The sequence below is a fragment of the Beta vulgaris genome, chromosome 3 (assembly GCF_026745355.1).
Source record: "Beta vulgaris subsp. vulgaris cultivar EL10 chromosome 3, EL10.2, whole genome shotgun sequence".
Taxonomy (NCBI): domain Eukaryota; kingdom Viridiplantae; phylum Streptophyta; class Magnoliopsida; order Caryophyllales; family Amaranthaceae; genus Beta; species Beta vulgaris.
This window is the reverse complement of record NC_079204.1, coordinates 12,278,818-12,300,141: the sequence shown is the minus strand read 5'-3', so window position 1 is coordinate 12,300,141 and position 21,324 is coordinate 12,278,818. Positions and strand designations below refer to the sequence as shown.

Genomic DNA, 21,324 nt, shown 5'->3' with positions numbered 1-21,324 from the left:
ATTTTTAATTGAACCTTAACCTACCAATTTATATGTCAAATAATCTTATTCACCAAATAGTGCAATTTATATTATACACCTAGGTGTATTATAAAAGCTACTTCTTTATTTATTGTTCATTTAGTAAGCTATAAATGCTTAGCTAAAACCATTGGAGCACAAACTGGAGCAACTTTTGTTTTGCCAAATACTCCGTCCGTCTCATAATACAATACCCACATTTCATTCTAGGTGTTCCAAAATATTGTGCATACTTCATTTTTTTTTATCAATTTGTGTGGACTAAATTATCTCAATTTCTACTCAAACTTTTCAAAATATTCATTCCTTTGTGCTTCGAAGTATTACTTTGCAGTTTGCACTATTCGAAAAGGAATATTTATTACATTTTTTGAGTTTTATTTAAAGGAAAAATAAAATAGAGTAATTTCAAAAGTAAAAATATTTTTATTTAATAATTTTTTTTCCTAAAATCTTACTACTCTATTTATGTTTTATTTTTTTATATATAAAAAAAAGTAATAAGCACTATTATGAAACGGAAGGAGTAGTAATAAAATAATGCCAAGGCCAAAGAGTGGCTCAGTAAGCAAAGCTAGGATGAGTGATGAGTGTGGTCCATTAAGAACCGTAAAAAGTGTCATTAACATAAAATCCAACCAATAAATGGTGTTATTTGCAGTTGGATCAATACATCATCATCATCTATTACATCAATTACCAGGAACAAACCCATCATTATCAACATCCATATTACCCGTAACCCTTTCCAAATTTGTGTTTTCTTCAAACAAATTCTCATTTTCTCCATCAGTTTCTGCTACTAATTCAGCTAAATTTGTAGTGAGAGTACATAAATATTCAGAATCACCCGCAACAACGCCACTCACACCAACAACAATGGTGAAAGCAATCAGGATTCATCAACTTGGAGGTCCAGAGGTTGTTTTCACTTCTCTTATTCTTATGTTTATGCACTCTACCTGTTTGTCATTATGCGCAACTAAGCTTATCATCAACAACAACCCATGATGCTACTTTTGAGTTTTGCCTGATGAAATTTCGCATTTCTGCATGCGGGTCAGTGAATTATTTTCTGAAAGTTTGCATTTTTATTATGGCTGTAATTTTTTTCATATGAGATTGAGGGATTGTTCATGTTATCATGCGGGATAGTGGGTGATTACTGGAAATTAGTGTTATGTGAACTTGTTCTTATGATCATTTGAGGGATTGTTCATGTGGGTCAGAGGATGATCACTGAAATTTTCTACCTTTGTGGATGATCATGTTCTCATATGCATTTGTGAAATCATTTTGTTGGGTTCGAAATGGTGATTGTGAATTTCAATTCTATTTCGCTACAGTTTAGTTTATTGCATTTGTCTTGTCCTGATTTATGAATACTTGATTCCGGAATTGATTGAGTGAGCTTGATGATGATGATCAAAGGCACTGAAATGGGAGGATGTAGAAGTAGGAGAACCGAAGGAGGGTGAGATTCGTGTGAGAAACAAAGCAATTGGGCTTAATTTTATTGATGTTTACTTCCGCAAGGGAGTGTATAAGGCTCCAATGATGCCCTTCACTCCAGGTTCGCTTATGACTTTATAAATTTATGTGTAATTTCAATCTGTGAGACCCTTCTACTAGTGTTCAGGATCGTGTACATTTGGACTCCCCTAAACTGGTGCAATTTCAGTGGCTTGGTCTTGTTGTTTATATCGTTCTATTTTATATTTCACTTCTTCAGTCAACTGGTGTATGCCTTGATAAGAGCAGCATCTTTGTGGTCTTCAATGTTGCAAGTAAATAAACATGCGAACATCAATTTTCTATGTTGACAGTGGCTTTCTATCTGAGACTTTTGTTTATAACAAGGTCCCTTTTGAATGTTCAAGAAGAAGCATGATGAAGAAGAGAGTCATTTAGGTCTCACATCATGCTTAATTACTACCCAACATGAACAACCAAGCACACCTCAAGGCTCAATATATACTTCCTGTGTTTCTTTTTAGATGCAACATTTGCCTTTTTGGTGGGTGGATTAAAATAATCAAATGTTGCATCTAAAAAAATAGAGGTAGTATATTATGTATAGGTTGTGCAGATTCCCGGTCTTAAATATGATCATTCAACATTCCTGTTGCTTCTCGACTGATGTTTTTACATATGGCCATATGGGTTGTTCTTTTTTCGGGAGAGGGGGTGGGGTGGGTTGGTGGGGAGACAAGTAATTCCGACTTCTATTGTTTTTTTAGCTAGAAATTCTGTTATCGATTATGTGTTAGTGTGCGTGTAAATATTCAAGTATATCAGTGATTAGGGATTGTATTAAATGATTTTTGCTCTTTAATAAGCAATTTAGAAATATAAGACTTCAGTAACATGTGTCTATGAGAAACATCCTTGTGTTTGAATTGCCTCCTATGTTTCAATATTTTCTTTTTCCTCCTGGGGCGGGGGAGATACCAGGAATGGAAGCAGTTGGAGAAGTGGTAGCTGTAGGTCCTGGACTAACTGGCAGACAAGTGGGAGATTTTGTTGCTTATGCTGGTAGTCCAATGGGTTCATATGCGGAGGAGCAGATCCTTCCCGCTGACAGAGTTGTCCCTGTTCCACCTTCGGTTGATCCTATCACTGCCGCATCTATCATGCTCAAAGGAATGACAGCCCAATATCTAGTCCGTCGGAGCTTCAAGGTTCGCTGATCTCTCATCTATGTTGTCATTAGTAGGTTTAGCTTAACAAGGGACATAAGAATTGCAAAAGAATTCTACATCTTATCTAAACTCAGACTTGGATGTCATCGTCTTCCCTTCTCTCTATTGCTTACTTGTAAATGAACATTTGCTCCCAAACAATTGCATAGGCTGATATATCTAAGCATGCTGTTCAACATGTATGCTGACCACAGTTCTTGGCGCACATCAATTTTTGTTGGCTATACTCCAGATTTTCTTTTGAAAAAATTAACAAGAACTGTCCTAACTGTAGGCATTCCGCCAATATTGCTCCAGATTTTCTTTTGGAAAAGTTGGGAATGAAATTGGCGGAACGCCCATAGTTGGGACTGTTCTTGTCAATTTAGTTCTTTTAGTTAATTCAATTATTTCTTGAGAAAGCAGTCCCTCAAGTTTTCTTATTTAGAGGTTTTCTTGGTATCTGCAGCATTTATGTAAGTTAAAATTTGAGAATACTCGAAAGAAAATTATTATAATCTGTAATATTGTCTTCTCTTCCAACTTATGTAATCAAGGTTGAACCTGGTCATACTGTTCTTGTTCATGCCGCTGCTGGAGGAGTAGGTTCTCTGTTATGCCAATGGGCAAATGCCCTTGGGGCTACAGTCATTGGAACTGTCTCAACAAAAGAGAAAGCAATTCAAGCTAAAGAGGATGGTTGCCACCATGTAATTATCTACAAGGAAGAAGATTTTGTGTCTCGTGTTAAAGAGATAACAGCGGGCAAAGGGGTAGAAGTTGTATATGATTCTGTTGGAAAAGACACTTTTCAGGTAACTAATTACTCTTCATGTCATTCATTATATTATATTTTTGGTGCCCTAATCTCAAATTTATGTATCTATCTTCACCATTCTGCCTGAGATAAGGAACTCCCAATTATAGTTATATACCCCCCCCCAATCCCCCAACACGTCCCCCAAGTTGGGGTATTATCTGCATCATATTGTGTCTCACCATATTCAATAACAATGAACTCGTATCCATAATAATTTGGTTTGTATTGTTTGTCAAGTTTAAATCAAGGGTGGTTTTCTGCCTTTCTTCTGATTTTCAAGCCTTCTGTAGTAGTTTTGTTTCCTAGAACTTAATCATATTAGCTTTCCAAGTTTTTTTTGTTAGGTCAATTACAACTTGCTAAAGAGTGAGGCAACTTTAGAGTTCTATTTGCATTTTGAGTCTGTTTTGAACATCTATAGCATATGTTCCTACATGATTTAATGAGTGCTCTTTTATTCTTCCTAGAAAGTGGTTTCATGGTGATGTACTGATGGTATGGTTAAGCTTGACATTGTTTTAGTTTTGCTCAATCACGGGGATAAAAACATCCACATGAAAATGCTCTTAACCTGACAATTTTATGTTTTCAGGGATCACTAGATTGCTTGAAACTACGGGGATATATGGTTCTATTTGGTCAGTCATCAGGTGCTCCAGACCCTGTTCCATTGTCAGCAATAGCAGCAAAGTCCCTCTTTTTAACAAGACCCACCCTTATGCATTACACCATAACACGTGATGAGCTTCTAGAAACGGCTGGAGAGTTATTTGCAAACGTTGCTTCAGGTGTTCTCCGTGTCCGTGTTAATCACAAGTTTCTGCTGTCACAGGCAGCTGAGGCTCATACAGCACTTGAGAATCGTCAGACGACTGGATCCGTTGTGCTGATACCAGATGCTTCACTTTGACATGCCTTGGTATTTAGAAAATTGTATGCTTTTCAGTTGTTTGTGATGTGGGATGTATTAGGACATTTTTGAGATTGTGCAACGAGTGCGATGTATTTATAAGGATATTTTCTTTTCTATGTTTTTATCGTTCAAGCATTCTCAGGTAATGTGGCCAAATTAGACTATGAGAAACATAAGTCTGAATTTCGGTGTAAGATTAGTTATTTGCCTACAGAGACAGGGTTGGAGTTGATGAACTCTTCTTCTAGTTCTAGTTCTAGTTCCGCTTCTAAGCTTAAGATCAAAGATGTCTGCCTTTGGTTCCAGTATCGTGGTAATGTAGATTTTACAGTAGTTGATGATCTTATTATGGATTGCTTTGATAAAGGAGATTATCCAAGAGATGAGCTTAAGGAAGCTGTTACAACTGTACTCACACATCCTGACACAGTCCACTTCTGCGCTAATCATGAGTCCACCTTTGGGACAATACTTCCACATGCTATTAGCCTATTTACTTATAATTTTTTCTCGATAAAATTTACTTTCATCGAATGCTATGTGTTAGAAATTGAGGTTCTTTTTCAATGTTTACACTCAAAACATTTTTTAATTTGAAACAAAATTATAAGGCTTTTAACTTCAACAACTTTACCCTTTTGTAGTAGTCTATGTTTTGGGTCTTTTGGCAAATGCGCAATGGTCTATGTTTTGGGTCTTTTGGCAAATGCGCAAAGCAGTTCAATTACATTGCAATTGCCATTATCTGTACTTAAATATACATGTTTCAGAATATTACAACCATTATTATTTGCTTGTCTATAGAGCTCTTGCTTCGATATGGCGCCACAGCACATGAATCAATGAGCAATTACCCGTCACCTTTGCACAAAGCTGCTGCAAAGGTTGCAGAAATAGGTGATTTGTTCGATCAGATTAATGCACAGTGCATCTTATAGATTTGCAGATACAGTAAGCTTTAGGTCTACAGTTACTATCTGTTTTAGTACATTTCTTTACTAGTTACTACCCCTTTAGGCCTTAGCTGATATCTTCCTATATAAATTTCATCAACTTCTATAAGTGGATTTCTCAATATACAGAGTATAGGAGTATGCCACATGCTGGTCTACTGGTACCTAGATGAAAACTTTCCAAAGTTCATATTACCACAGATCCTCCACAAAATATGAAAATTGGAAAATGCTTCCTTGTTCACAAGTTGCCAAATTGTTGTGATGTGAAATACATGCAAATTATGCGCTATATATCATGGTTCCCTTGTGAGATTGACTCTTTTGCTTTGCTTCAGGCACATGCTTCAGACCCTTTTAAGTGACCATATTAATATCGAAGATATTGCTGACTTGTACTATTACATTTTTTGTTGATATTACATTCACGTTTTCCCGTTAATTGTGGGAAATAGTATCATAACATGTGAAAGTCTAATACTATGTTACCAAGTTCTATCTTCCCTACAGAAGAGGATGTATCTTTTTGAATTGCTCCTGCAAAGAGCTATCTGCACGTTCAGAACCAGAACCAATAGCCTTTGCCTGCACTGCCAAAATGTACCAGAAGGATCTGCATAATATCTACACAGCAAATATAGAAAGGTTCAAGCTTTTGATAGACGATCACCAAAGCACCAAGATTACAAGCGAGACATAATTTAATAAAAAGGAGATTCAGTAAACTGTTCCAGTGAAATTATAACTTACAAGCTTCGTCCATTTTCATCACACCAAGCGGGCGAGACTGGACAAACACACCAGACATTCCATCAGAAACAGCTCTGCAGTCAGAAGATTTTGTAACGTAGTGAAGTTAAGCCAAAGTGAGTTTATGCGTTTATTTAACACCTAAATAGGCTAAATTTAATCAAACATGATAAATCTTGTTGATTGCATTTCGCTCTTGTTTTCCTGTCTTGCCTTGTTTGTTTTATAGCCCATACTTGTAAAAGATACAACTAGCTATCTAGTTAATTGTTTCATTTGAGCTACGTTGTTTCTTTCCAGTGAGATGGATGGCACCTCTTATTATCCCGGCTGCAGGGAAGGAAGCCTGAAGACTATTGTCAGTTCTGGCATCATGAGTCTAAGAGCAGGTTAATTTGGTTCACTTTAAATAAAAGAGAAAATACATTATTTCTAGAGTTGTCTGTTAAGGACTGGTATATATCTGATCGTCAATGAGTTTTCTTAATGCTCCTTTAATTTCATACAAATAGAAAGTCCTCCTCAATCATAGCGTGAGGATTGATGATCAAACCTGTTTTAAGCCTCTATATATAGGCGGTTCTCATGAGTAAGCTGCGTTATGGTATGCTTATGGTGCTTATCTAACATCGTCACGTTTTTACCAATCAAGCTAGATTAAGTTTCTAAGAAGCTAAAGCGTAAGAAATTAGATAACATTGCTGCCTAAGGTTGCTTAGCTTGCTACTCGTGGAGAATTTTCAACATCTTGAAAGCCTGAATCATGCGTAGGACAACGGGGTGGAGAGTTTGGAAGATATTGTCAGGTTGTTCAAATAGCTGCCCGTCTTCTCATGTTCCTTGTCTATTCAAGGTTACATTGCAATAAGGTCATACGAATGAAAGAATAAGGATGTAGGCATGTAGCAAAGGATTGGATGCATAGCCATTTTCGAGAGAAACTTAGAAGTAGCATCATTGAATTTAGGACTATCCAATAACTCTCTAATGACAAGATTAACCTCATATCATTTGCATCATCTTTGCAATTGTCCAACCCCTACAGATTATGTATATGATCGAGAAATGATGCATTTAAATTGATCTAACCACAAGTGGAAAAAACATCAACAGATCCGGTCAACTTCCCTAACAATTCCCCTCTGCCCAGCAACTTCCCCTGCACACCCCTGCACACCCCCAGAGGCCAGCGAGCAACCCCACTCCACCTCCCCCCCCCCCCCCACACAGGCACACAACCCCTTCTTGCAGTCCCCACCTATGTAGCATGGGTACCTCTTCTAGGTAATGTACTCATACCCGCACACGATATGTATCCTGTATGGGTGTACGTACCCTTTCCTAAAATTTCAAAGTCGTGTCGTTTTCTGTCCCCATACCCGAATCCTCGCACCCGTCTATGTGCAACCTAGGTCCCCACTCCCCCCTCCACTGTCCCCACACACATCCCTCCGCCAGCCTCCTCCACCTTGCACATCGCCCCTCTCACCCCCTCTTACACCCCCTGCACAGTCCCCCCCCCCCAACACCCCTGTGAGCCTCCCCTTGCACAGCACCACTTGCACCCCCTCACCCCCTCCCCCCCCCCCCCTTTACCGTTATTTTTGAATATTCAAAGCACCCCCACGGCCCCATCCCTTGCGAACCCCCTCCCCCCCCCCCCTCAGGGGAGGTTCTTCCCCTATGCGGGGTGGTCGACCGCATAGGGCTCCCAAATAAAAGGGGCCCCTATATTTTATTTAGTTATTAAATCTCAAAGAGAAAGATCTAGCGTAGTGGTTAAAGCATTGGGTCATATAAAGATAAGTTTGAGAGATGGCTTTTTCTACTTTCTACAAACCAAAGTTTTCACGAGCTTTTCAAAATTTCAGAAAAAACTAAAACTTCAACCTTTAGAATAATTAGAATTGCAAATCTTCTACTTTTGGGCTAATTTATAATCCAAAATCGTAATCTCACGTCTGAGAGAATCAATGCAACAAGAAGGTTGGTAAAAACACCATCAAATCTTGTATGGTAATTTGTCATTTTTTTCCTGTTTTCTTTTGCTTACATAATTTTTGTTGATTAATTTGATTTATGAATGATTGAAATTAGATTGTTTATATATAGTTGTATATATTGGATTCTTGGTGGTATCTTAGCTTTTCTCCCTTATCGTACTTATCTATTTTTGCTGCGTTAAATTTGCTTCAAAAGTAATGGGTTAAAATTTCGTTCTTTATTATCGACATTTCTTTAATAACTTTTTAAGTTTTTTAAGTTGATAAAAATAGTGTTTTTAAGAAAAATGAATTAAGGACCCAATTTTGAGAATTTGTATAGGGCCCTCATCACTGTAGCTTTACCACTGCCCTCCCTGATATCCCCAATATGCATTTATTACTTACTAGAATTCTACATACCCTAAGATGTGGCCAAATGCGAGAAATTACGAAAATTGAGCCTTAAAAGCCAAAATCGCCACACAATGACATTTATTTACCCAATACAGGTTTCAAAGCATGTTATTGGAAATTAGTTGATTCTAATACTTATATATGTACTTATTAGAACTATACATGACCTAACACGAGGCTAAAAGCTGAAAAGTAAAGAAATTGAGCCAAAAAAGTCAAAATCGATCCAAAATGACATTCATTTACCCAAAATGGGTTTCAATGCATGACAAGACTTTAGTTGACCCTAATTCTTATATTACTCCTAAGTCGAGCACACTTCAACTATGTTTCTCCTAAATCGTGCCTAAAATGGTAGTAAAAAATGATAAGAGGAGCTAAGTAATAATTAAAACCATAAACAACTTTGAAAGAGGAGGGATTGGAACCTCACAAGTCCAGCTTATTGTTGACTTTTGCAAGCCTCCTTTGATGTTTCAACCATTATACCTTCCCCATGATCAGCACGCATACACCTTGTCTCTAACTCCACAACATCAGTGAGATGGAAGTTGGGAATGGTGAAAGGCGAGGTGTCTTTAAACGCATCATACTCCTCCTCATCCTCAACATCACCAACTCCAAGTATACTTCTTTTTCCCGGGACAACAATTGACCACTTTTTATCAGCAGGATCAGTTACGTAGAATACTTGTTTCACTTGTGATGCAAGCACGAATGACTCCTTACTATCACGCAATTGACCCAAGTCTACAAGAGTAAATCCACAGGGGCCATCTTTTCTTATGTAGCGCTCGTTATTATCAACCCACTTGCATTGAAATAAACAGACCGTAAAACCAGAGTAGTCAAGCTCCCATATATCTTGAACTCGCCCATAGTATAACAATTTAGCATCAATAGGAGACTTGTCTTTAGCACTTGCATAGTGTGAAGATGACGCCTCTATTGAAACACCACTATTCTCTACAGACAAGGACTTTTGACTTTGTTCATCTGTCCAAAATGTATATCCGTTGACATCATAACCCTCATAGGAATGCACAACTTCTCGAGGACCAGATGCTAGCCACTTCAGAGTTTCAGAATCAGTAGAATTCATTTCACGTATTACTCGGTTTTTGAACCAGTCAATAAAAGTCTTATTATGCAACTGCATCAATATCCTAGTCCCTTTACCTGGATTTTGGTCATGCAACTCCATCATATGCTCATCCAAGTAAGGATGGACCTGGACCATATGATGCAATACAAATAAGTGTGCCTCTATGAGCTTTTTAACGGGAGGTGAGATCATTTTGAAGCCAATCGTACCCTTGCCTTCAAGTCTGCCTTCGTTTCGAGAAATATGAAGTCCAATATGATCAACATTAGCTTCAGCCACAAAATTATCAACCTCTTCACTCACAATCCCCTGAATTATATCTTCTTCTTGTTGCGTCGGATTCCTTACTTTATCTTCCAAAGAGCTCATATATCTCTGAAAAGGATGGCACCATCTCAAAAACACCGGACCACATAGTTTAATTTCTCGAACTAGATGTACAATCAAATGGACCATAATGTCAAAGAAGGTAGGAGGAAAATACACTTCAAACTTGCACAAAGTCTCTACCACACGAACCTGGAGAACGTCGAGCTGTGACGGATGTAACACTTTGCTACATATAGTATTAAAAAACGAACACAACTCTGTTATGGTATGTCTCACATGTTTCGGCAATATCCCTCGAATTGCAATCGGTAAGAATATTTGCATCATTTCATGACAATCTTGAGAATCCATACTCGACAACTTCAACTCACCGTCTAAGGTAACAAACCTTTTCATGTTCGATGGGTACCCCGATGGAACCTTAATGCCGTATAAAGACTCGCAAAAAAGTCGTTTCTCAGCTCTAGATAGAGTGTAGCAAGCCGGAGGCAAATAGTTCTTATCTTCATCATTCACCTTTTCCTTTCCTTTTCCTTGAATTCCTTTAAACAACCCTTCTTCCTCTTCCTTTTCCTTTTCTTTTACCTTTCCATTTCTTTTTCCTTTGTCAGACCCTTTCTCTGTTGTCTTTCTTTTCTTAGTGTTCCTCTTTTGAGCCCATAATTCTGGTCGAAGCCCTTGACTTTCCAAGTACAGTCGAACCCCTTTGCTATCCGTAGTTTTCCCTGAAATATTCATTAGTGTCCCGAGAATGGCTTCACAAATATTTTTCTCTATGTGCATTACGTCGAGACAATGTCTAACCTGTAAAGTTTTCCAATATGGAAGACTCCAAAAGATAGACTCTTTTTCCCAAACTCCTTCAGCCCTATCACTCCTCTTAACTCGATCATACACCTCAATAGCAGTCAATGGTCGACGAGCAACCCCTTCCTCAACTTGCCCATCGAATGCCTTCTTATTATTACGATAAGGATGGTCGCGTCGAAGGAGCCTCCGGGTCCGCATATAAACATGTTTGTGACAAGTAGGAAGGTATTTAGATTCCATGTCATCGAGACAAATCGGACATGCATTTTTCCCTTCGTTCTTATACCCGGATAAGTTGCCATAAGTAGGAAAATCACTAAGAGTGTACAAAAGCATGGCACGCAATGTGAATATCTCATCAGCATGTGCGTCATACACAGAAACTCCTTCATACCACATTTTCTTCAAATCATCAATAAGTGGTTGCAAGTATACATCAATGTTGTTTCCAGGTTGTTTCGGCCCCGAAATAAGAAGCGACAACATAATATACTTGCGTTTCATGCACAACCAAGGAGGCAAGTTATAAACAACTAGAAATACAGGCCACATACTATGTTGAGAACTAAGAGTGTCACATGGCTTCATCCCATCCATGCATAGACCGAGTCTCAGATTTCTCTCATCGGCACCAAATGTCTTATGCACGAAATGGATAGCTTTCCACTGAGAAGAATCAGCCGGATGTTTGAGAAAACCGTCTTTTTTTCTACGGTCTGCATGCCACCTCAAGTTCTTAGCATCTTTTTTCATTGAAAACATGCACTTGAATCTTGGTATAATCGGAAGATACCACAACACCTTTGTTGGAGGCCCTTTCTTATCACGAACCCCTTCGCACCTGTAACGCGACTTCCCACATCGAGGACACTCATCCAGATTTTCATATTCATTTCGATATAGCACACAATCATTTGGACAAGCATGTATCTTCTGGTACTCTAAACCAAAGGGACACATCAATTCTTTGGCATGGTCGTTCGATTTAGGTAGTTCATGATCGTCCGGCAACATATCACCAAATGCTTGCAATAAGGAAGTGAAAGTAGAGTCACTTATGCCGGATTTTGTCTTGATATTAAACAGTGTTATCACGGCCGACAACTTAGTGTACTTTGTACAACCGGGATACAACGGTTTTTGAGATGCCTCAATCATGCACTCAAAAATACGAGTTTGTTTGCTAGAAGGATCATCCACCTCATCCATCATCTCCTTGATATGGTCCCTTTCATAATTATCATCCCCTTCTTCAGTATCCTCATATACGTTCTCGACGTTATTGTCTTTCTCAATGACATCAAACTTACCTCTTTCATGCACAACGTTAATACTGGCATTTCCACCATCATATACCCCTTCTTCACCATGCCAAACCCATACGTGGTAGTTGGGCCTAAACCCACGACGAAAGATATGCTCCCTAAGCGACTCTATGCTAGTAACCTTGCTCACATTAGTACAATCGACACAAGGACAATAAAACTCATCGGTTCCAGTAGCAGCCCGATAAGCTAATGCAGCATTGCAAAATTCAAAGACTCCATCCACGAATTCAGACGTTTCACGACTACCATACATCCATGCACGATTCATTTCAACCAAACCTTTAATCAAACACAAGAAGCAAATACCATATATCAATTACAAAATTCTTTATATACACACACATTATGAGAGTTTATACACGATCTAATATCAAATGAATTAAACATGCTTTCCATGGGTCCTTATCACTTCAACGTAACACATCCTTAGATATCTGATCTCACTAGTGAATGCATGTCTTTTTTTCGATTCTACGGAAAATCCGACAACATTTCCTTACAGTTCTCCAAGTACACAATGTAAATAGTTACTTATCTACATATGTACTCAGAGAACAAAATTAGGGAAATGATGAGCCAAGATTTTCCTTTAGAATCGAAATAAAAACATGCATTCACCTCCTAAATCAGATTAAACATCTAAGAACAATCCTAAACCAGAGACTATTCAAGACTTAATCCTATTGAGTAAGTCTTGAATGGGTATCTAAGCATATGACATGATATATATATATATATATATATATATAAATAGGTTTTTACACAACAAGACATTTTTATATCTAATTTGAATTCAATGATAAAAATATACATAATGCATACATAAAACAATTTATTATGAAAGAAAGTTAAATATGAGTGGTAACATACCAATATCTACTAAGGAAAGCGATCTCTAAAGTGTGTCAATAGCTACAAGCCTACAACAATGAAGTTGAAGCGTATGCGATGCACAAGTATTCATGAAAAAGTTAACATTACGTATATATTAGCATATGAATTATCAACTAAAAGTGGGAAATCAATGAATTTAAGCTTAGAAAACCAAAATTGTCCAAGAATGACATTCACATACGAATAAATAATAAAAGCTAATTGAGCAACTAAACTAATTCATAAGTACTATAACAACAACAAAGCCCTAGTTCATGATTTGGGCTCGGCTAAAATAGTTTAAACTAACGAATAAATACACTAATAATTATAACAATCAATCATAAAACTACAATTAATTATAAACTTGAAATCTTCAAATTTGAAATTGGAACAAAAAGTTACGAACTTTAATTTAATTTGTTAACTAACCTAGGAAGAGGTGGAGGAATAAGGTGGTGTAGGGCGAGTGGAGGAGCAGCAGCGAAGGTGGTGGGGTTGGTTTGGCGGTGGAACCAGCAGGCAGCAGCAGCAGCAGCACATCAAACAAAAGGAGAAAGAAGGTGCCCTAGGTGACGCGCATGAGTAAGAAGAATGAGGGAGATTGCAAATGTCTCGTTAATCGATAATACAAGGAGTATATGAACTTCATAATGTAACACTTTAGCATTTATCGTTTTGACCATTTTTTAACTTGAGCATCTCTATTAGGAAAATTATTTAGAGTTTTTTGCGGAGATATATCATGGTATAAGACTTTTTGTGGAGATATATTTTATTAAATTTTTTTTGTGGAGATATATCAACTTAAATTTAAATTTTGTTAGAATATATCAAAAATATTATTTTTGGTAAGAAAGTCAAATTTCTATCCTTTGACTTGGTAGAAAGTTCCGAGTGAGCTGTAAAGTGGCAGTGTGTAAGTTGGAAGAAAATGAATGTAATAGCAGCAATTGAATATCACGTACTATAAAAAAATTAATGGAAAATGATATACATAGCCCTTAGGGCTATGTATAAGAAGCTTTAAATAGAAATAAAAATTTGAATCAAGCATTTATTACCTCAAATGATGTGAAATTTTGTCATCAATTTATAAATTGTTTCCATTTTAAGACATGTATTTAATGTTTATATGTATGTAGCTCTAAGGGCTACATATAACATTACCCAAGATTAATTAAGCAATTCAAAGGCTGGAAATTTGACTTTCTCGCCAAAAATAGTGTTTTTGGTACATTTTAGCAAAACTCAAATTTAGGTTGGTATATCCCTAAAAAAAAATTGTGAGGTATATCCCTACAAAATTATCTATTACCCTAGTATATCCCCGCAAAAAACTCAAATTATTATGAAAATTTTAAGTGTTGGAAATAATAAAAGACTATTTATTAGAGGACGAGGTGGTAGCTCAGTAGAGTACCACCCCGAATTTCAGGGCCCGAATCCGCATTCCAACGATATGTTAGGCCATTTACTTCTTTGACAATAGTCATCAAGTCCTTGCGTACCTTATGTATTGCAACTTTCCTTGCATTTGCAGCTTGATGTTGGAGTTGATGATATTATTATGGATTGCAAACAAATATAACATAAATGAAGTTACAGAAAGACGGGAGTGCAAGCATCAAAATTATAAATTGCATTTTCCTTCATATGATAATTAACATTTAACAGCAATGCAAAGAGTCTTGCTTCAAAAAGAACTAGTAGTCCAGCACAGCTAAACTCTAGGCACTTCAGCCATACAGGAATTTGTTAACCCATATTTAGAACCCAAACACGATGATCTTCCACCCATATTGCATGCCGATTGCCATAACAAGCTATAAGCTGGACTTGAGCTTTTCATTACCAATTGGAACCGCCATCTGAATCCCGAGATTGATAGAAATCAGTTGGCTTTACGATGTTGACATCTTCAAATTCATTATCATCTGGATGCAACAGAAACAAACAAAAAAGATCTTACAAACCAACAGCTAACATTAACATAGAAAATTTGTAATAATGATAAGATGGTTGATGTTCTAACTTTGCTCTAATACCTTTTTTTGCGCCAATGTTGATTAGCACAAATCAGACTTTAAATAGCATCCACTGTTAGAACTAATATATAGCAATTTAGCTCGAACATAAAGAAAGCCATAATTGCTCAGAAGTCACAACAACCCAAGTTTAAACATCTGTATACACTTGTTTAGTGTTCACTCAAGTAAACCAATGAGGTTATGGTCACACCAGGAACATCATCAGAGCCTTGATCCCATTAAAATGGGGTCAGCTGCACATAGTTTTATAGCCATGCATATAGCTAAAATAGTTGCTTCACGTTCCACCTACAATCAGAATGTCCAACAGCGCAAATAAAGTTGTATAAACAAACTACCATTTAACCAACTCTTGTCCTCACCAAGAAAGATGGAAGTTATCTAGCATGAAAGCTGCCACAATAAACTCAGAATACAGCTATAGACCTTACCTTGAGAAAAAAAAAAAAAAAACAAATAACTAGAGAAATACTTGGAATAAGGAGAATTATTTATAAGGGGGTGATATAAATTGTTGAAGCTAGTGTTGGAGGTAAAATATCATAGAGAATAGATAGAGAAGGAAATAGAGTACTCCTAAATTAGGGTAATAGGTACCCTATCCCCTGCTAGGATAATAATTCACTCCCCCCGAGATGAGGGTAATAGGTTCTCTGCCAAGTTCTAACAACCTCAACCCGCATCCTCCACCACCGCCCTTAAATCTTGCCCCCAGATGATTTCTAGTGCCATCTTGTTTGTTCCTCCTATTCTGAGCATCAGTGAACGAAAATGTTCCAGCTGTTGTGTACATTTAACACCTTTATCCAAAACCTGCTCTGATTCAAACCTTATGCACCATCATTGGCCTTTTAAGGCCTCATCCCTAACCTATTGATAATATGAGAGACTGCAACATCAACCAAAATGAAATACTTCATAATTCCCTTGTACTCAAGATTGCTTCCTAACATTATATTAAAATGATCTTACTGGACGAACAAAATGTATCCCCAAGTCCTAAGTGGGCTGGTGTCTCCAGTACCAATAATGTCTATACTAAAAGCCAATGTAATGCGGAGAAGGAGATCGCTTCAATTCACCGATATAATGTTTCTAAAACACCATACCTACTATTCTAGGCTACTTAGATACATGGTTACGTTAACCCAACTATTGCTTCCAGCAAGCTGTGAAAGCCTATCCTGTGAAAAACTACATTGACATTACCTGCCTCCCAGGGTTTCTTTCATCACTTTGCATAAGTCTCATGAGAATTAATTAAGTTGCTAAATAAAATTCTTTCAAAGCAGCTGCAAAAGGCAAATCCACGCATTGACAAATGACAAAAGTAATGTGTATAAATAGATTAGCTTGTACGCTGAAAGGTGCCAACAAACTTTCAAGTCGATAATAATGAAACATGTAGAAGCACAAGGAGCTCAGTAAAGACCAAAGAGCACCTTTTTTCAAGGTCAATGCCACCACAGCATCATTCTCCACCTACAAAGTAAACACAAGAAAGGTTATTCAAAACTTCAGCACTAACAATTGGCTCTTTACATCAAACATGGTGGAATATATATTGACAGCAAAACCAAATTGATATCTCATCAATTAACCTTTTTACCTACCTTCTGGTCTGCCAAAGTCTTGGAATCCTCTAACACTTCCCCAGTTTCTACGAGAATCAACCGCTGGTGATCAACAGGTTCGTCAATAAGACTATGCAACTTCTGCTTTAACTCCAGAATTTTTTCAGTAGGATCACACTGAATGAAGTAGGTTGTCTTGCTACGCTTAACACGAATATACATGGCCTGAATAGAATATCCAAATTTCTGAATCAGTACAGCTTCAATCACTCAACTAAATCATGTCATAAATACTATGTACATTCTCCAAAACTCGCTATCTTTAACATTAACTCCCATATCAAATGCAAATTAAATAGTATGTTCACAAGTAAGTGAATGCACAACGACACATCACCAACAAATATCCTCATAGATCTCAAAATTACAATCATAATCCAAATTAACACCAAATTAGCTTAATTACCTACCAAAAAATTCAAATTACCTATCAAAAATTAGACTTTGAGCTCAAAAGAACAGAAAACAAACACAAAAACCAAAATCCCACCTCCCATATTATCTCATAATATCAACACTTAGTTTAAATAAACAAATTAAGCAATGAATGAGATAATTCGCATGAAATCAACCAAATTTGACAATATAACAAAGAAAAAAATGAACTTGATAAACAAAAAAAAAAAAAGGGTAAATTGCAGCACAAATTGCTTACCATTCTCTAAGGGAGGGCAAGCTACGAGCAACCACAAAAGCCACAAACCCAGGAAGGAAAGATTGTAGCTTTCACTTTCTAAAGATCCCAAAAACATTAAATTAAATTAAATAGTGAAATAATAATAACAAAAACGAGAAAAATATGATTAAAGATGTAGATTTAATGGGTTAATTGCAAAAAAAAACTTTACCTAAAAGACTTTAAGATTATACTTTTCTTCTTCTTCCTATGTCTTCACTTCTTCTTTAATGGAGTATTGGGTTTTTTTCTCTCTTTTTTTTTTTTTTTTTTTTTGAGGTGGGTTAAGATTTATGAATCGATCAACGGGTCCTTCCGATTGTAGGGCGGGCCAGGTGAGTTTGGGCGGGTTAGAAGATCAGGTTGGGGCGGGAAACTAAAGCCATGCATCAACCAGCTTATGTCGGGGCTAATGTTCTTATGTTACTGTCCAATTTTGGAAGTAAAAAGACTAAGTAATCCTCTAGGTTGTACATTACCTTTGCTTCGTTTCCATCTTTAGAGTTTGACTTTCACGTTTGATATTGCCTAATAATAATATTTTGATTTTTAATAAAAAAAAATTCGTATGAACCCGGTGCACATTACCCAGTAGATGTTATATAAGTTATAATGATTACAACTTTTGATGTTTTGTCTTTCTCTCCTCAAATTTCCTTGTCTTTTTAGTTTCTCTCTCATATCTGCTTCATTTTCTCCCTCTTCAAGTTTTTACTCTATTTTTCAATTTTCATGATATAGTTGATTGTACAATTGAACATGTTGTTGAAGATTAAGATTATATTGTTCGTTTTGATATAGAGTGTTTGTGTGTGGTATAGTGTGTTTCTTTGTGCTATAGAATGCTTATTTGTGATATTGTTTCTTTGTGTTATAGTCTGTGATATAATGTATTTCTTTCTGATATAGTGTATCTGTTTCATGATATAGTTGATTGTACAATTGAACTTGTTATAGAATATTAAGATAATATTGTCAGTTTCGATATAGTGTGTTTGTATGTAGGGTTGTTCAGAGTGCGGGTTGGACCGCACCAAACCGTTTTTTCGCGGTGTGGGTTGGTTTGCGATTTGGGTTATTATTTCAAGCAAACTGCGATTTGCGATTTGGGTTGGGTTTTAATTTTTGTATACAGAAACCGTACTGTAAACCGCAATTTAATATGATTTTTTTAGAAACTTTTTTTTATCTGTTTTGATTTTTTTAAAAATACACTTGACAAGTGGCATACAAGTATACCATTGAATATACCATTGAAAAAAAAAGTTTGAGGTAAAGAACTTGGACCCCTATTTGTATGTGGTATAGTGTAAATCTCTGTGCTATAGTGTTTTATTTGGCAAGAGTTATAGTGTCTTTTTGTGTTATAGTGTATGTGTTTGTGATATAAAGTAGTGTATGTATTTCCATCTTATATAGTGTATCTGTTTGTGATATAGTAATAGCATTGTGTGTCCCGATTCACGTGCGTAAGCTTGGTGCACACTAATTTTAATGTGAATCAGGTCCACACAAGTCGATTTGTATTTTTAATATTAAAAGCCTAATTTGTAAAAAGTTGATATATATATATTAAGGTAAATTTAACAAACTTTCACATTATTATGTTTTTTCTTGTGTAAGAATACTAATGATAGTCAAGATGTTATGTGTGAATGCTAACGATAGTTAAAGTGTTATGTGTAAATATAAACGATAGTCAAAGTGATATATGCAGTCCAATTGATTCTTGTTGAACCCTAGTTTTGATAATGACAAAGAAACAAAGGAACAAACTAAGTAGTGAACTAATGAATTATTTAAGTGTATGGTGTCTAAGGTATCAATGCAAGGAACTGGGAGAATACGAAGTCAATGAAGAAGTCAAGAGAGGATTTCAAAGGCTAAGTAAAGAAGTTTCTATGTTGATACTGGAGCAAGCATTGGATCAAGAATAATAGAAGCTAGGCGTTTTATTTTCTAGTTCCAATGTAAAGGAACAAAGAAAGAATGGTAAGGAACTGTGGCGAATATTTGAGAATGAAGCGTTTGTTCCTCTGTAAGGAACAAACTCAGTGGCACTTAGTAAATATGTTAAAGGAACTGAACTAATATAAGGAACTAGACTTAGGCGTGTACTTAGTGTAACGGTTAAAAGATAATGGAGTAAGTCATGCCTAGATTATAGGAAATTAGTTATTTCTAATTTCAAATGATAAAATCAGTTTATAAAAAGAAAATCTGTTTTGGAAAAGATTTATTTTTCGGAAAATAAGAAAATAAATATCCGGTTGTTAGAAAGATTTTATTTCAAAGATATTATTTTCTTAAAGATTAGAAATTCAGATTTAAAGATAAAAAGAGTTTATAAAAACTGATTTTCGGATAATGTTGAAGGAACTCCTATTATTTAGGAGTAATGGCTGCATTTTATCCACGTTCATTTATAGTTCATGGGATCATGGGACATGATGTAAAACGTGTTCCTTAGGGGAAGGAACATCATGGGTAAATGGATTAAAACGTGTACTCTAACATTAATCCCACGTTCTTCATGATTAACACTATAAATATAGAAGTCTAGATAAGTTCCAAATTGTGTCTGACTAAGTAATTAAGTGAGTTTAACTTATTAAGTGTCAGTGCCTTCATTCTCTCATAATAGCCATTTGTTCTTTGCCTTCTTACTCTAATTCCACTAAGCTTATTTCGATCAATTGTATTTTGGTTTTTGGGGTAAGGGAACTTTGAGTGAAGTTCTGTAAGAGAAAGGCTTTGAGTGAAGCTTGTATGTGTGAGAAAACTTCGAGTGAAGTTGAGAGGAACTGCTGTTAAGGGAACAGTGGTTCAGGAACTTGAGTTTAGGAACTCAAGGTAGGGCTCGAGTTAGAATTAGGTTGTAACAGAGTTGTTTGGCCTAATTAGTGAAAGTGTTGAGTTTAAAATCCCTAGTGGTCGAGGTTGTTTCTTCTTGTTGGGCCCAAGAAGTTTTTCCTCGTAAAAATCCCTTGTGTTCCTTTAGCTTGTTTATTCGTTTAAGTTTTAATTTCCGCAAAAAGTTACGTTTATTTCTACACCTACAATTCACCCCCCCTCTTGTAGTGTTCCTAGGGAAATAACAATTGGTATCAGAGCAGAACTCACGTAAGATAGGAAACCCTATTGAGGAAAAGATCCAAGGAACAATGAATACCACCGAGAAACTTGAAGAAGGTTATTCCACTCAAAGGCCTCCTATGTTCAATGGGAAGTACTACAACTATTGGAAGAACCGCATGGAGATATTCATCAAGGCTGAAAACTATCAGGTATGGAGAGTCATTGAAGTTGGTGATTTCGAAGTCACAACTACAAATGACAAAAATGAGGTAACTCTTAAACCCCTCTCTGATTATGAAAATCTGATTTTGAAAAAATGGAAGTAAATGCCATGGCTATTAAACTATTGCATTGTGGACTTGGACCCCATGAACATAATAGGATCATGGGATGCAAATCCGCAAAGCAAATATGGGATTTACTAGAAGTAACCCACGAAGGAACTAATGAAGTTAAAAGATCGAAAATTGATTTACTTATGAATCAATATGAACTGTTCTGCATGAAATCCAAAGAAAGCATCCGAGACATGTTTACTCGTTTTACTAACATTATAAATGAGTTGGCTTCTCTTGGAAAGTTTATTTCATCTGAGGAACAGGTTCGAAAGTTCTTAGGAGTCTTCCTAAGGACAGATGGATGGCTAAAGTCACGGCTCTTCAAGAAACAAAAGACTTCACTAAGTTCAACTTAGAACAGCTGGCAGGGTCACTTATGACTCATGAGCTTCACCTTGATACTGAATATGGTGAAAGCTCCAAATCAAAATCAATTGCTCTCAAAGCAGATGATGAAGATGATTCGGACTCTGAAGAAGAAGAAGCAGCCCTCATGGTTCGAAAATTTCGAAAGATGTACAGGAACATGAAGAATGGAAACTTCAAAGGTAAAACTAAGAAATT

The 21,324-nt window shown here is 36.4% G+C and overlaps 3 protein-coding genes across 9 annotated transcripts; 1 reads left to right on the top strand and 2 right to left on the bottom strand.

Moving 5' to 3' along the window:
- Positions 1 to 583: 583 nt before the first annotated feature.
- On the top strand, positions 584 to 4,581 carry LOC104906640 (uncharacterized). The gene is made up of 5 exons (XM_010695421.4): positions 584 to 942; positions 1,453 to 1,594; positions 2,476 to 2,702; positions 3,260 to 3,517; positions 4,115 to 4,581. The coding sequence occupies exons 1-5, from the start codon at positions 667 to 669 to the stop codon at positions 4,430 to 4,432; spliced, it is 1,221 nt and encodes a 406-aa protein (XP_010693723.1). The 5' UTR covers positions 584 to 666; the 3' UTR covers positions 4,433 to 4,581.
- A 1,021-nt stretch (positions 4,582 to 5,602) lies between these two features.
- Positions 5,603 to 13,656, bottom strand: LOC104906639 (uncharacterized). 6 transcript variants are annotated; one of them, XR_002041306.3, is made up of 4 exons: positions 13,416 to 13,638; positions 8,966 to 12,389; positions 6,139 to 6,212; positions 5,603 to 6,012 (listed from the first exon to the last, which is right to left on the bottom strand). XR_002041306.3 is itself a non-coding variant. In XM_010695420.4 (4 exons), exon 2 carries the CDS (start codon positions 12,376 to 12,378, stop codon positions 8,980 to 8,982), a length of 3,399 nt encoding a protein of 1,132 aa, XP_010693722.1. In that variant the 5' UTR covers positions 12,379 to 12,389; positions 13,416 to 13,638; the 3' UTR covers positions 5,603 to 6,012; positions 6,139 to 6,175; positions 8,971 to 8,979. The 6 variants fall into 6 exon arrangements, 2 of the variants coding, with proteins under 2 accessions (XP_010693722.1, XP_048497032.1); XR_791929.4 differs by having other exon boundaries at positions 6,139 to 6,175; XR_791928.4 differs by having other exon boundaries at positions 8,971 to 12,389.
- A 946-nt stretch (positions 13,657 to 14,602) lies between these two features.
- LOC104906637 (hypothetical protein) lies at positions 14,603 to 17,742 on the bottom strand. 2 transcript variants are annotated; one of them, XM_010695419.4, is made up of 5 exons: positions 17,517 to 17,742; positions 17,324 to 17,401; positions 16,648 to 16,833; positions 16,477 to 16,516; positions 14,603 to 14,920 (listed from the first exon to the last, which is right to left on the bottom strand). In XM_010695419.4, exons 2-5 carry the CDS (start codon positions 17,324 to 17,326, stop codon positions 14,835 to 14,837), a joined length of 315 nt encoding a protein of 104 aa, XP_010693721.1. In that variant the 5' UTR covers positions 17,327 to 17,401; positions 17,517 to 17,742; the 3' UTR covers positions 14,603 to 14,834. The 2 variants fall into 2 exon arrangements, with proteins under 2 accessions (XP_010693721.1, XP_057249577.1); XM_057393594.1 differs by lacking the exons at positions 17,324 to 17,401; positions 17,517 to 17,742 and adding an exon at positions 16,977 to 17,092.
- Between the last annotated feature and the right edge of the window lie 3,582 nt (positions 17,743 to 21,324).